Source organism: Papaver somniferum, chromosome 2 (genome assembly GCF_003573695.1).
Source record: "Papaver somniferum cultivar HN1 chromosome 2, ASM357369v1, whole genome shotgun sequence".
NCBI classification, from domain to species: Eukaryota; Viridiplantae; Streptophyta; class Magnoliopsida; order Ranunculales; family Papaveraceae; genus Papaver; species Papaver somniferum.
This window is the reverse complement of record NC_039359.1, coordinates 179,404,355-179,420,337: the sequence shown is the minus strand read 5'-3', so window position 1 is coordinate 179,420,337 and position 15,983 is coordinate 179,404,355. Positions and strand designations below refer to the sequence as shown.

At 38.4% G+C, this 15,983-nt stretch overlaps 1 protein-coding gene across 2 annotated transcripts; it reads left to right on the top strand.

Moving 5' to 3' along the window:
• Positions 1–574: 574 nt before the first annotated feature.
• On the top strand, positions 575–6,698 carry LOC113349903 (probable serine/threonine protein phosphatase 2A regulatory subunit B''gamma). 2 transcript variants are annotated; one of them, XM_026593937.1, is made up of 13 exons: positions 575–1,123; positions 2,380–2,625; positions 2,737–2,845; positions 2,953–3,052; positions 3,434–3,539; positions 3,732–3,822; positions 4,435–4,576; positions 4,910–5,057; positions 5,170–5,279; positions 5,475–5,631; positions 5,729–5,854; positions 5,984–6,134; positions 6,219–6,698. In XM_026593937.1, exons 1-12 carry the CDS (start codon positions 971–973, stop codon positions 6,122–6,124), a joined length of 1,629 nt encoding a protein of 542 aa, XP_026449722.1. In that variant the 5' UTR covers positions 575–970; the 3' UTR covers positions 6,125–6,134; positions 6,219–6,698. The 2 variants fall into 2 exon arrangements, with proteins under 2 accessions (XP_026449722.1, XP_026449721.1); XM_026593936.1 differs by having other exon boundaries at positions 576–1,123; positions 6,215–6,694.
• Positions 6,699–15,983: the final 9,285 nt, after the last annotated feature.

The following is a 15,983-nucleotide window of genomic DNA, read 5'->3' as shown; positions in this document are numbered from 1 at the left end:
GGATATGGAAGACCATAGTGGATGGTTTTGGGATTTTTCCCTACATATGACTACTGACTAGCCGTGTGATTTTCGGTCTAAAGATAACATCCGTTCTTGAATCACCATCGAATAGGTCAGAAGAAAATTGATCGATGAGACTTTTAGCATCACTCTCAATGATGATATGAGTGAATTTTTCCTCCATAGCTTTCTTCAAAACTGCCCATATAGCTCTGGCTTCAGCTTCTTCTGCAGACTTTACTTCAAAAACCATGGAGGCAAAAAAGAAAGCTTTTCTAGCATAATCCGCATCACATATCCTGCACCATTAGCTCCAGTGACATCATCATAGGCTCCATCAGTATTACACTAAATCCAATCAAAAGAGGAGGGCATCCATTTGTCACACACGCTATCCAGGAGAAATTTGAGACGCAATGACGAACCTTTTTGCTAGAACCGGAACCAGATCAAAGTTGACATGTGAGCAGTGAGTAAGCACCGTATGTATTACGCATTTTTACTTTTTTTTGGATAATAGTAAAAAATATCAATAATACGTAAGAAAAAGACGAGGTGGGAGTGGGAACTTGGTTTTTTTCCTTCTTTTCTTCTCCTTCTCCTTCTCGCTTTTCATTCTGCCTCTCTCTCTTCATTTTTATTCATTTTCAAGGGTTTCGAGGTTTCAAATCTTTCTCTGTAAAAAATCACATCTGATCCCTCTCGTTCTCTTTCTAACAACAAATTTTCGAGTCTTGAAAGGATTCCAAGTTTCATTATTTGTAAATCAACGACGATCTAAGATTATTTTTTGGAGAAATGGTGTCGATTGGCCCAAGATTTGGAAATCAATTCTTGTTATTTTGATTCTGATAAATATTCGAGATAATTTAATCAAGAAGAAGAAGATATTTTTCTATTGGATATTGATTTTTCGTGGTAATTAAGGTATCTGAGATCCAGGGTTTTTATGTGCAATTAGGTTTTGATGGACATGGAAGTAGTAGTAGGGGATGTGGCGTCCTTAGATATTGAATTGTTACAGTTACCTGAGTTATCTCCGATAGCTCTTAAATCAAACCCTCACATTGTTGCCGAGTTGTTCTCACAGTGGCTTTCACTTCCTGATACTACTCGTCTGGTATTTTTCTTAATCTTGATTATTTGCTTGCATTCTTTGGTCTCTGATTCATGTAATTATGCTTATGGGAAAGATTAAGATATAGAAAATCCTTTGATTTGTAGTTTCTGCTTTTGTGAAGAGAGTAGATTAAGGTTAAGGTCTTGGAAAATATGTTGATCGCAAAACATCTTGTATCTTTTGAATTTTATTAATTCAATCAGCCAGATTAGTTTACCAAATATTGCTGAAGAACCACTGCGGCCAGCAATCTTGACTAGACTTTAGAAAAGTTATCATTTGTTCCCTTAAATGTGACGTACATATCAGACCACTTTGTAATTTCATACATGTTCTAAATTCTAACTTAAATGGTCAAAGCAAGAAATGAGCTAGAGATATTACGAGACAATACTGGCATCTACCCCAACTGCATGCAAATGTCCCAAAACTGAATTTAGACTCTTTTGGTTGAGTGGGAGGTTTAAAGCTAATGCAAAAGCAAAGTGAGTTTTGAACAATTCCTGTTTGAGTATTTGACATGGTCAGAGGTTCCTTGCACTTGGCTGAGTGAAGCCAAAATGTCCGCGTGGTCTTGGGTTTTCAGGCCTCAGTTTTTTAGCACTCTTGCAGTTTCCATGTTGCCCAATAAAGCATCACTCATGTGCTTTCAGATGTTGACTTGACCGAATAAGCCCTTAGTCTTTTGCTGGATAATCGTTAGAGGATTTAGGACTGGGATTAAATTGCCAAGATAGGTTGTATTAGGTGTAGTGGAAGCTTCAATAAATGACTTGGTACAAGGGTAAATTAGATGTGTTTTAGTACAAGTAGCGACGTGGTGTGCGCTGACTGTTTACTACCATCCGACAGTTATCGAACCTTTGCTTAGATCATCGGCTTGTTTTCTTATGTGATCGCGAAATTCTTGGTGGATTTCTAATGACATAAAACATTACAGATGTAGCATACAGGGTGGGTAATTGTAATTATATTGACCATTTCGCAGTGTTGTTTCAATCGTAACTTCGATTGTGTTCTTATTTTTAAACGGCAGTATTTTATATCAACAACACTTATAGGTCTAGTCACAAAAATCGCAGAAAGTTCAGCGGTTGAAAAACTAGTGCTGCATCATTTGGAGTTGGAACAGATTTTACGGATATTTTTTTTTCCATAAGGGTTTCACGGTGATTTATGAATTATCGACTTTCAAGAAGTCTTGTGTTTTCATTTTTTGTCTCAAACACGATTCTCACTGTTTCAGTATGATCCAGGTAAAATCTTTGCTCGATGATGCTAAAGCAGGCTCTCCACTCAATGTGTCAGGGAGTTCTTGTAGTTCAACCGCTGGCTCGAACAATTCATTGCCTTCCATGTTTCCAGCAGGCAGTGCTCCACCACTTTCACCTAGGAGTTCATCTGGTTCACCGCGCATCACAAAGCGCCTAGGGGTTGGCCCATCTTCTTTAGGTTCTCCCCTAAGATTAGTCAAGCAGCCAGTTAGAGAAGTCATACCCCAGGTACTACTTAGCATCTAATAATCTGTATAGTTTTTGTGTGCTCTCTGTGTCTTATGTGTTCATTCATGTGGCGCTAATGTGGATGACGATATTATCTTAAACTACTCGCAGTTCTACTTTCAAAATGGCCGCCCACCCCCAAATGATCTGAAACAGCAATGCTTGGCTAGAATTAATCAGATTTTTTCTGGGCACTTAGATACTGGGCTGCAAGTTCATGGTTTGATAAGCATCTGACATTCTTTTTTTAGTTCCAAGCTTGGAAGTTTTTTTCTTCTATGTGCTGTCAGGATTGATAAACTTTGTTCTATTGTTTATGATATCCAGATTTTAAATCAGTTACAAAGGACATTTGCAAGTTACCATCATTTTTTTCTAGCTCTCTTTTCAAAAAGATTGATGTGAACTGCACTGGGGTGGTGACAAGGTATGGCTTATTGCTTCTATTTGTCTTTATTTGCTGGAGCAAAATGTTACTCGGTGTCGATGCTTGTTTTCTGTTACAATGAGTAAAATTTTCTTTTTCATTTCACCACAGGTTTATACTCTGTTGAGTTTTCATATATCAACATGATGTAGTAATTATGTTGGAATACTGTACTTGCTTGTCTTGATACCCTTTTAAGTTTACATTTTGCACTTTGCTCTTACATTTATGGAACCCTCGAGCAATTCAAGTATTCGCCACTGCAAGCTTCTGTTTAGATAATTTTTCTTTTTTTTTTTTTGAAAATTTAATATCCTTTTCTTCTGAAAGGAACTTTAGTGATGTTGTATATGCTGATTATGCGTTCAAATGCATTTGCAGGGATGCATTTGTTGATTACTGGGTCAATGGCAACATGTTGAGCATGGATATAGCATCCCAGATATTTACGGTTTTGAAGCAACCAGACCGCAAGTACCTCACTCAGGTCTCCTTTTGGCTTCTCCACAAGTCTCATTTCAAATTTTCATTTGATGTGTATGGGCGTTGCTCTAGCACAGAGTTACAGTCATGGTTCGCAATGAACTACCGTGCCTTTGTATTGCACCAGTACTCTGAGGCATGTTTTTTGTTTTTCTCATCTCCTTAACATATTTTGATCCGTGCATTTTGGATCCAGGAAGACTTCAAACCTGTTCTACGAGAACTTTTGGCAACTCATCCTGGTTTGGAGTTCTTACAAAGCACACCGGAGTTTCAAGAAAGATATGGTAGGTCCTTAATATGTTCAACATCTTCGCTGATGAACTGGAGATATATTAGATTTTTGGAATTTAAGCGTATCAGTCATTATTGATATACTTCGTGCAATTTTGTTAGTGAGAAACATCAGGCTTCTTGTCGATTATATTTCTTACTTCTCTTTTTAAGCCAAAGTACTGAAATTTTCTGAATCTTACTTCAGTGACTTTACGGTTTACTGTGGTGAACTTTGTCTGTTAGAGTGTAAGCTTGCCTAGTTGCAGCGGGGCCTCTTCATATGCCACCTTATTTAGTATATCCTGTTCGCTATAAAAAGTAGAACATAGAGAAGATTTACTATTCTACATACTCCTCCTGTCATTTGTTATCCTAATCCTCTGAGATATTGGGCATTATCATATGACATTTTTTTGCAATTCCTCTGTTTAATTAACTAGAGTATTGTATGTGTATCTAATGGCTCCATAAGTCCTTGTGGTATCTTTCCTAGTCCTCTTATGCTCTTAATAAGTAGCTTCAAGGCCGCCTCTCCTGTGTTTATTATCTCAGTCAGTACTGTTAATTGCGCAATATGCTACCACGGATACATTATAACTGAACCTTTTTTTCCTAAAAACCAGCGGAAACCGTCATATACAGAATATTTTTCTATGTGAATAGAGCATGGAATGGTCGTCTTACTCTGCGGGAATTGAAACGTGGCAATCTAATTACTGCAATGCAACATGCTGACGAGGAAGAGGATATAAACAAAGTGTTAAGGTAGGTCTGTAATGTTGTAGTAGAAAATTCGCGTATTAGCCATAAGGGGCACGGGTTATTGGTGCTGATCACATAGTCAGATCTTTTTGAACTCTTTGAGGAGGGTTATTTGACGAATTTGAAGTAGTTTGTGCATTATGCTTTAAGTCATACGAGATACCAATTTGCATAACTGGTTGGGCGTGTCCCTTCTAATGCCAGTGAAATGTGGTTTGAGAGTAATATACTAATATGCATCAGATGTAGTTTTGCATTAACCTGTGTGGGCTAGTACTTGCTGGAAGATTTAGTTTATATGTAATTCGATTCATTCTAATCACTCCCTTTCAACAGATACTTCTCTTATGAACACTTCTACGTTATATACTGCAAGTTTTGGGAGCTTGATCAAGATCATGATTTCTTGATCGATAAGGAGAACCTCATCAGATATGGTAACCATGCCCTTACCTACCGGATAGTCGATAGAATTTTTTCACAGGTTTGCCTTTTCATACTTTGCATGTTGTGTTAAGTAAGCCAACATCTTATATTCTTAATTGAAGTAAAATCTTGTCTTACTTACCCGTTTTCCCTGTTTCTACCCATCTCAGATTCCAAGAAAATTTACTTGCAAGGTTGAAGGGAAGATGGGATATGAAGATTTCGTTTACTTCATGCTGTCGGAGGAAGATAAATCATCCGCACCTAGTCTTGAGTATTGGTAATACAGTTGACCCTTATTTTGTACACATCTTAACACGAGAAACAATTTTGTGCATGAAAATGGTACCTTAACTTTTTCTACTGGTTGTTTTCACGATTTAGTTATTTTGCCATCTGTGTCACTTTGTCGTCGCTCTTGGTTCAACACCAAAATTGTTTTAATTTCTGAACTCTGTCTTTGTCAATTTATCAGGTTCAAGTGTATAGATTTGGATGGAAATGGTGTGCTGACATCCAATGAAATGCAATTTTTTTATGAAGAGCAGTTGCATCGCATGGAGTGCATGGCACAAGAGCCCGTGCTCTTTGAGGATATTTTGTGTCAGATGGTTGACATGATTGGACCAGAGGTTATAACACTTCTGTAGTGTTTATAAGCTTGTTTTCCACTCTTCTATTCAAATTTAATATTTTTGTCTGTATTTAACTCGTCTAATATTGCTGCAGAATGAATGCCATATTACGCTACATGATCTGAAAGGCTCCAGGCTGTCTGGGAATGTCTTCAATATCCTTTTCAATCTCAACAAATTCATGGCTTTTGAGACACGCGATCCATTTTTGATTCGTCAGGTGTGTTGCTTGTATATGGCCCCTTTTTTTTGCCATTGTCAGATCCACATCCTATGCTGGATGGGGAGGGGACCTGTATCTATTGTTGTATGGCATGCGGATTTATTATTCTCAATGCAATGTGAGCAGGAACGTGAAGAGCCCACCTTGACAGAGTGGGATCGTTTTGCACATAGAGAATATATTAGGCTTTCAATGGAAGAAGATGGTGAAGACGCTTCTAATGGAAGTGCAGAAGTTTGGGACGAATCACTTGAGGCTCCGTTCTGAGCTTGATGAAGTTAGTTGTTATCTTCAACTCCATGTGTCTTGGGTCTTGCTAAGCTGAAACAGGTGAATAAATCCATCTCATTTGTGCAGGTAGGTATAGTAGAGAGTTGCTGAATACTTGCACCCATGAACCTAAGGCAGAAGTCTGAAATTGGCTCTGGGAGTTGGGACGGGTCATTGTGCCTTCCGACTTAAAAAAAGAAGAAGCAAACCTCCAATATTTGATCATCATTAACTCCATCGTGATAAGTCGTAAGAGTCACACAATTTATTTTATACTTAGATGTGTGCATCTTTCTTGGCCGCAAGTTTGACGAGGATGGGGGCGGCATTGTGGAAAATAGTGTATTTGCAGAAAGGATGGATGGGCATAGGAGTAGCAGCAGCAGATACTGGCTGGTGATTAATTGTCACCAGGCAGTAACAGCAATGATTTCATTTTTGTTTTTCCTTTTATATGTGATTAACCCCCTTTAAAAAGTCTATTTACTCTTTAGTCTCTAGTCCTGAAAATTAAAATTGCTGCTAGCCTCCATAAATTATTATTTCGAAAAATATTTTTTCTTGAAAGGCCTTAAATTTTTGTTTTTTTAAAGGCCTTCTGGATTTTGGTATTATCTCAAAACGTCAGAAATACCATCCACGTTATTGTGATGCACCTCCAGTGTCACCTCTTCTTTTGCTAACCACGATGATTCTAAATGAAGAACCACAAACTTAGCATTAAAATCCATAAACTTACGATCCTGTAACGTGAATCAAGGCTCACTCATTAACACTACACAGAAGTGGAACTCTGAAAAAATTATTTCTACACAAAAGTGGAACTCTGGAAAAGTCAGAAATAATTTTCCTCATACTATTTCGAATAAAGTTTTAAATATCAAACTTTTCCCTGACATCAATGAGAACCCGAAAAGGGATATCTTAAGATAGCTTTTCCCCGACATCAATGAGAACCCGAAAAGGGATATCTTAAGATAGCTTTTAACCAAAAATGGACAATGTTCAAGCAAAAGATTGTATGACAAGTTGCAAAGTAATTCTCCAAATCTGAGTCCAAGCTACTGTCTTATTCTGGATGGAATTTTGGAAGCTTAATGTGTCCCAAAGAATAAAGGTTTTTTTTTGTGGAAATGCATCCTTAATGCTTAGGAAAATCTTAGGAGAACATATGGATAACATTGATACTCACTGCATTTTTTGTAATCATCCCTATGAATTTTTACAAAACTTGTTTTTTGATTGTTCTTATGCAAAATATGCATGGATGCTTCCTCCTTTGGACAGGTTTGAATTTCAACCACACATCTGATCTTCCTTTTTTGAGCCTATACACTAACTAAATTGCAGGAAAATCTACAAACAATATTATTGAAGTAGTTGCTATAAAATGTTGGTTGATTTGGAAGGAAATGTGTACGAGGGTGTTTCAGGATAAAACTACTACTAGTCTTCAGCTCTCTTTGACTATTCTTAGACATTTAAAATTTTGATCCCATACTTCTCTGAATCCTGCATCTATTGTTGTTGGCCCTAATCTTACATATGGTCTAGTCACAAGCCCTGTAAATAACCCTGTTAGGATCTCAAACAATAATAACACTTGGATGCCCCATGTTTTGAATCAATTTAATATTAATTTTGATGCCTCTGGATTGATGAAAATTAAACCTGCAGGATATGGTCTAATTTTTCGTTCTTCAGCAGGTATAACTATCCAAGCTGGATCTGGGACCATCAATGCCTCCAGCCCTGAAGAGGCAGAAGCTCTAGCTTTGCTTGAAGCGGCAAAGTGGGCAGCAATCATGAACTACAAATATTTTTGGATAGAAGGAGATTGCAAAGGAGTTATTGATTTTGCTCAGGGTCACAACAACACAATTCACTGGAAAAACAAGGCCATAGTAGCTGAACCTCAAAGAATCCTACAAACTTGTGAGCACTTTTTGGGTTTTATTTTCAGTCATATGGATAGCAATAATGTGGCATATGCTTTGGCAAAGCAGGAAAGGACGCAGGGCCACTACAAACAACAATGGACACTAATGCCACAATTTCTCCTTTCCGCTTTAGCTTTTGATGTCAGCTCTCTAGTTTCAAATGTAATCACATCTGATGAGAATAAATTGTTGGAGGATTCTTATATTTTAGTTCCTAACACTGAGATAAAGGCAGCCAACAAGGAAAATGGCCTCTTGTAACCTTTTTTTTGTTTTTTTTTTAATTAATTTCAATGATATTAACTTTCAAAATAAAAAAAAGGTTTAGGAGTTAGATTACAGTGGAATTCAAAACCATTTCTCTTATAGCAAGAGAATGGACTGCACTATTAGCTAGTCTGTTTACAGACTTACAGAACCAAAATTTATGATTGCCCATTATTTTTTTAATGTCTAAAACAGTACCCTGAACTGACCAATGAACACATGGATCAACTGCTTCATTGACTGATTTGACAACTGACTCACAATCCGACTCTAATATAACTTTCCACCAGAAATTATGAGTTGGTAAAGGAAAGATTATCAAGTTGTAACCTTTTCATAATCAATAAATAATTTCTTGCATCAAATTTTTTTTTATATTACAATGGAATTGGGCTGATTAGTTATACCTAACAGCCTTAACAAAGCCTATCAGGGCAATTCATATAAAATGACATAATTATCCTTGCATAAAAAATTTGTCCAAAAAACATTTATCACAAACTCGTATCAAACTTTTTCGAAGTGTTTTTAGAAAGAAACAGTTTGATTTTATGCATGCCTTTTAAAAGGACCGCAACTGTTAGAAGGGCCGTGATCTTGTTCACATGACCGAATTTTTTGCGGGGACAAAACTTTTTCACTTTTTTCCATTAATATTAGATATAGGGCCAATGTATAAATTGAATCTTGAACACACAATCAATATGAAAATGAGGAAGATTGATTTTTTCCCATTTACCTAAATCCCATGATAGATAACTCAAAAAGGTACCTTTTTCTAGATATATATATGAAGATTTAACAACTGTATTTTACATCTTGATCTACACTTATAACCGTGAAGATCATAGATATAAAAAGCTCCATAAATAAGGGTTTAAAATTTATTAACTCTAAAATGAAAAATTAGTTAATCTACCAGAATTGTAATCGTTGGGCTGCTGATAAAATTCCTTTAGATAGTTGTAGCCCAATTTCACTTTAGATATTCTTGCGTGGGAAGATAGGAAATTATTTTCTGGTAAGAATGGAGGGTGGATCATCAAAATCCGAGTTCGTATGAGAATTCTACAGCAGTTTTAGTACGGGTCTCACACCTGAATTTTCTGATTACGAAATTTCACGAATTAACATAAATTGCCGCAAATCATCTCAACCATCCAACTTGGCTAACTGATTTAACCGGTTTAGATCTAATTTTAGGCCGACCAGTGAGATGTCATAATGGCTTCCAGCCATTCCTCTCTTATGAGGACCAATCGTCTCGTCCTCAATCTACTCAAATAGCTCCTGCCAGCTGCTCAAAGTAGGTTAGTCGCGCTTCTAACAACGACACTTCATATGTGATGAGTGCTAAAAAGTGCATATTTCTATATATTTTTCTTGGCATTTAACTCATCTTTTGTGCATTAATTCTACATTTTATCCCATATTCTGTGTTTTCATTGTTTTCAAGAATAAATACTTTTCTTAATTAATTTTGCATTTTTAGGTACTAAATAAAGTCTGGTTATCTCTCGGAGCGAAAAGAGCAAAGGAACGGCAAAGACTCTCGCTAGGAGGAAGCGAAGAATGATGTTTGCAAGAGCCGGATCAACTAGAAGTGGGCTTGAAGAGGAAGAATTGTTTTTAAAGAAGATATGGGCTTGGCATACCCAAGGCGCAAAACCCTTACCCAAATCCATTTCCTTTATCCATACCCATTTCCATGAGAGCCGTCAGATTGGATCCATCTCATCATCCAACGGTCGCCTCATCATTGTGTATCAAACTCCGAAGCTCCCGTCAAACACTATAGTACCTAACTCCATCTGAAGCCGTCAGTTTTGTCGTATCTCATCATCCAACGGTCGCTTCTATCGCGTCGTTGGATCATTCCGTTACCTTTTCATCCTACGCTTTCGCTTCGCTGAGCATCAACCTTTGATACACCCGCCTCACACCCTAGCATCGGAACCTATACCCTTCACCCAAACACTCCCTTCCCTTCTTCCCATCAATCTTGTCTTCCCCAAATTTCTTTCTTCTTCCCCCGACAACAGTCTGCAACTCCATCCCTTCACCCTCTGCGCCACCATCTCCATACCCTGTCCATCACCAAAAATCCCATAAACCCATTCCCTAGTTGCCTCTCTTTCTCGTTCTTAGCACCCACACACCTTAGGTGCTACAATCAAGAGAGAGATGAAACTAGGGTTTCATCATAGTTGAAGAGGAGACCCAAATCGAGGAGTTGAGCCAGCAGACAATAGCAGAAGAGAGATGGGTTCGACAGAGGAGACAAATTCAGGGCATGGGTAAGTTGAGTAACCCAAAAAAAATTGTCTACTGCTACTTTTTGTGTAACCCTAATTTTTCTTTTGGGTATAAATTGAAGAACTGTAACAACATTGAGTCATCTCTGGGCTAGCCAGTGAACAATATTTGCAATCTATTTTCATTTTCCAAATTCCATTTTAGCTACAGTTGATTGTGTGCAACCTGTGTTCATGTTGTATCTTAATTTAGCTTATTTGATGAATGCTGTTGTTATACACATGTTTAGCATGAGCTAAACTGCATTAGGCTAAGGCTCAGTTGAAGCCTTATGCACTGTCAAATGATAAGTTGCTAGGATAGTTAACCCCTTGCCCTGTTTTGCTTGAGCATTGGGAAGAGATTAATGCTCATAGTGCCTGTGATTGATTGTTCTGTCAAAAGACAGTCAATGCTAGGGGCAAACTAGTGAGCAAATTAGTTTTCCTCCCACTCTAGATGTATGCATAGGATTTTCAACTCAACCTAGAAATATGTTGTTTGATTAGGACACAAGGTGGATCCTAAGCCTTGGCTTAACCACAAATCCTTTACAGTCACTTAAATTCAGTTCTGTTTTGCTTCCTGTTCAGTTTATCTCCTTGCCTGTTTTGCCTGTTTTTCTTGCATTTTGAAGATGTTGTGCACTGAAATCAGTGCACAAACTCCCCCTGCCCTTGGCTTACAGCCTTGGTTCCCTGCTATTGTTATTTTATATCCTCTGCCATTTAATCTTTGATGTGCTGCCATTGTGTGTTAACTGCTTTGCTTTGTTAACTGTTTTAGTTCTTTGCATCTGCCTTCATCCATCACTGCTCACTGCCATAGTGCCTTGTCTCCATTGCTAGCTTAGGAAAACTTCTTGTATGCTCCCACTCCCTGTGGACTAACCCCTACTCATCCCTATACTATAAAGCTTGGCCTTGTATACTTGCAAGTTTTGTGTGCAACCCCATTTCCACACCAATATGCATCTATTAATTTCGAGCTACTTGCTTAAAAGCGATGCTCTACAAGCACTGATTACAAACAATATTTTATAAATATTGGTTTCACAACTGATTTAATTATTTGTCCTAAAAGCATCGCATGCTATTTTTTGCGGCAAGTCTCACGAATTGACTTATCACATATGATTTCCTGCCGCCTAGATTGCGCTTGATTGGTCGAAATAATTAGGTATTGCAAGCAAGACTCACACAACAACTACCATGTAGGACTTGTTCCATTCCTCATGTTACTTGATACATATTTTGTACAAAATACTCGAGAGATCAAACATGTCACAAAGTGGGGGATTTCATCAGGGTATTGGTCTAGCGGTTTACAACGTGCGGCGTGCAACACGCCCATTACGAGAAAGTGTCAGGAAAGGCAGACAATTAGTGGAAGTAGAGAAGTAGTGGATGTAAAACCAACCGGTCTTCCCCTCATATGAATGTGGCCATCACCATTCTACACGATCCCCACTTCTCCATCACTCAACTACTTCCACTTCCTATGAGATCAGGGTGTGTTCGACTATGACTTGTATAAATAGATTCTCAATCTATTTCAACAGACAAGAGTTCATTAACGCAGGTATTCAGAAAACACCACGAACTTGCAGCTTATATCCTGCAAGCTGGTTCTACATTCTGATACAAGTCATAAAACAACCACACCTTCATAATTCATCATTCTGATCTCAACACCTTCTTTGCTTCCCTCCCTAAGATCAACTCTTCTCCTTCATTTTGTGACTGAAGCAAGACTGGAACGAAAATTTCTTGGTTTAGGGAAAAATTGTACAGATTGATCTCTCGAATCTAAAGTACTCCCGTGCAGTACATTTGTTTAGGGTTTAGATTCGTTTCTCGGCGGCACACCCAATTTACTATTTTCAGCAGAATCAATTTTGCCCTACTACAACTTTGAACACGAGCAGTAACTCTTATCATTTATTGCTCAAAGATATTCCTTGGTACTCAAGGTGATCTTGTGCCGAAATAAATTAAGAATCTTTTAATTAAGGTTTTTGATTTATATGCTTTAATTACCAACAATTAATCCATAGCTCTAGAGAATAAAAATTAGTAATGTACATTTACTAATTGGATATTTTCTACTGAGAGATTAAAAAATATTGGACAAGCATTTATTGGAATTAGGAAAACTGAATTCTGCCGTTCATTGCATATCTTGAGAATATTTTCGGTTTTGGAACTTCCTTGGTGTCCAAACATCCTTAGTCTATAAATACCTAAGTTTGCATTTCTAGAAACCATCATAAGAGCCAGAAAAACGCCATTTCTTGTTATTTTTGGTGGAGCCGTCTATTCGGAGAGGAAAGTATCATAATTAGGTGAAATCTCTTACGACCACTCGTTTAAAAACTTATGTGGGATCAAGAAGCTCTACGAGTACCGTTGGTGGGAAATTAAATAATTGCAGTGTTATTAGTTTTCGATTTGATTTGATTGACTAACGGTTGTTGAAACTTTGATTGCACCTAGTTTGTTTATTCTTGAGAATCTTCTCATCTGATATGAGATTCACCCAGACTAGATCAAAGTATCGACGGGATGAGTTGCTGCTGCTGCTGTTGCTGCTGTTGCTGTACTGAGTTGCTGCTGCTGCTGCTGTTGCTGGAGCTGGTGAACCAAGCCGGCTGCTGCCAAGCCAAAGCAACTGGGCTGTCAACTGAAGCTGCTGGGCTCTGCCTTCTACTGGTGGGCTTGTACTTCTCTGAACTGGGCTTCACCAACTTCAACTGAACTGGGCTTGCCAAGTGCTGCTGGGCTCTGCCTTCTTTGAGCTGGGCTTCGTTGCTGCTGCTGCTGGGCTCTGTTCCACCTGTTGTTGCTGGGCTTGAGCGTGAGCTGCTTAGGACGATCCTAAAGCCCAACTGGGCTGTGCAACTAAAAGGGGACCAAAAGCCTATTTTTGGGCTTCCCTCCAAAAATCAAGTAAGCCTAACCCATGAGTTAACCCACTTGGGCCTCATTTAAATTCAAATTCGGGCTTGTAATAATTAATTTAATTATTTAGTTGGGATTGTAATAATTTTTATTTTTCCTTTATTTTCTTTTTCTTTGGGACTGTAATTATTTTTTGTCTTTATTTTTCTCTTATTTTTTCTTTTTCTTTTTCTTTTATGGGCTTGTCTTAATTATTATTATTGTTTTTATTTTCTTTTATGGGTTGTGCTAATTTATGCTAGGTTTAGTTCAAAATTTTTTTCCAAAGCCCAATCTTAAACCAAAAAACCAAAATCCCTTGTTAGTCCAACACCCATTCAAAACCAAATCTTCGTAACCCTTGTGGGCCAAATTGTTTCCGATTGCTCTGTCTGACCAACATGTTAGTTGAGGTACCTACAAGGACATGATTGTGACCTACAGAGACCAAACAAACAGACTTGTTAGAATTAACCCAGACGAACCTATCGAAATTCTAAGTTCTGAGGGAGACAGTCCAGATCAACCAGAAACAATGGGAGAACCCCGTACCCTCAAGGATTATATGTACCCAACTAGAGCCAGTCAACCTTCTTGTATTGTGCTACCCGAGGCTAATGGCCATTATGAGCTGAAATCAAGCACAATACAGATGCTTCCTATTTTTAGAGGTGTTGAGAATGAAAACCCGTACCACCACGTGAGAGAATTCGAGGAAATTTGTGGAACTCTGCGTTTCACTCAAATGTCCGACGAAACCCTAAAGTTAAGGCTTTTTCCTTTCTCCCTGAAAGATAAGGCAAAGGCCTGGCTTTATGCTTTACAGCCTCAATCCATCATGACATGGGATGACCTCATAAAGGAGTTTTTCAAAAAGTTTTTCCCAAATCACAAGACTGCGACAATTCGTCAAAGTCTGAATAGCTTTGTGCAATTATAGGGTGAGACCTTAGCTAGATACCTGGAGAGATTCAATGAATTATTGCTCCAATGTCCCCATCATGGTTTTGAAAAATGGAGACTTGTGCAAATTTTGTATGAAGGTCTAGATGTGTCCACCCGAACAACGGTTGAGTCAATGTGTAATGGTCTATTCGTAGACAAAACTGCTGATGCGTCTTGGGACTTCTTGATTGAAGTAGCTGAAAAGACGCAACAGTGGGAATCCATCCGTGAACCCAGAAAGACTACATCCGAAGCTAAGACTTTTAGGATTGAAGCAGATTTCGAGGGAAGAGCAAACATGGCATCAATAGTTAGGAGATTAGAAGAGTTAGAACTACATAAAAATTCACAACCTTCCACCACTACTCTCCGAGAACATGTCGCTTCGTCTGTATGTGCCGCTTGTAACGATCCCAACCATCAATTCCAAAATTGCCCCGATTTGCTTGCAGTCCAGGAATCTAGGCTTGAACAGGCACATGCCATGTTTCAAAAACAAGAGCATAACCCCTATTCACAGACCTACAATCCAGGATGGAGAAACCACCCTAACTTTTCATGGTCCAAAGGACCCACTCAGGGAGGACCATCTCAACCCAATCAGAGCTATCAAAACAATCAAGGATCTCAGAACAATCAAGGTTATCAATATCCTAGGAACCCTCAACAACAATCAAACTCTCAACAACAATCATATCCTCAACACAATACCGACAAGAGATTATCCACCCTAGAGGAGATGGTCCAGAGTCTGGTGCAAGGTCAGAAAAATCTTGATCAAAAGATGAGTCAAATGTGTGATTCAATGAGCGAGAGAGAAAAGGGTACACTTCCTAGCCAACCCCAACAAAATCCAAAGAGGATATTTCAAGCAGGCACATCATCTTGCAATGAAACCTCACCCGATCAAGTCCATTCCATCACCACTCTTCGAAGTGGTAAGATTGTTGAGAAAAATGTAGGCATACCACAATCAAATGAATCTGAGCCAAACATATCATTGCCTACACCACCCCAGAAAACCAAAGAATCTGAGCAAGTTGGAAAGCCTGACAATTCTACTGCTGTGAATGTCCCTTTGCCAACTCATTCTCCTGTTGCCCCATTTCCTCAAAGATTGATCTATCAACAGAAAAGTACCCATTATAATGAGATGTTAGATCTGTTCAAGAGAGTCAACATCAACATTCCTTTTCTTGAAGCCATCAAGCAAATCCCTGCATATGCCAAATTCCTCAAAGACTTGTGTACTCAAAAGCGCAAGCTTAATGTACAAAAACGTGCTTTCTTAGCTGAACAGGTGAGTTCCATCATTTTGAACAAAACTCCACCCAAGTTTAGGGACCCAGGATGTCCAACAATTTCTTGCACTATAGGAGAACACACGGTCTATAAAGCATTATTAGACCTAGGTGCAAGTGTTAACCTTCTGCCATATTCTGTTTATGAGCAGTTAGGTCTTGGGGAGTT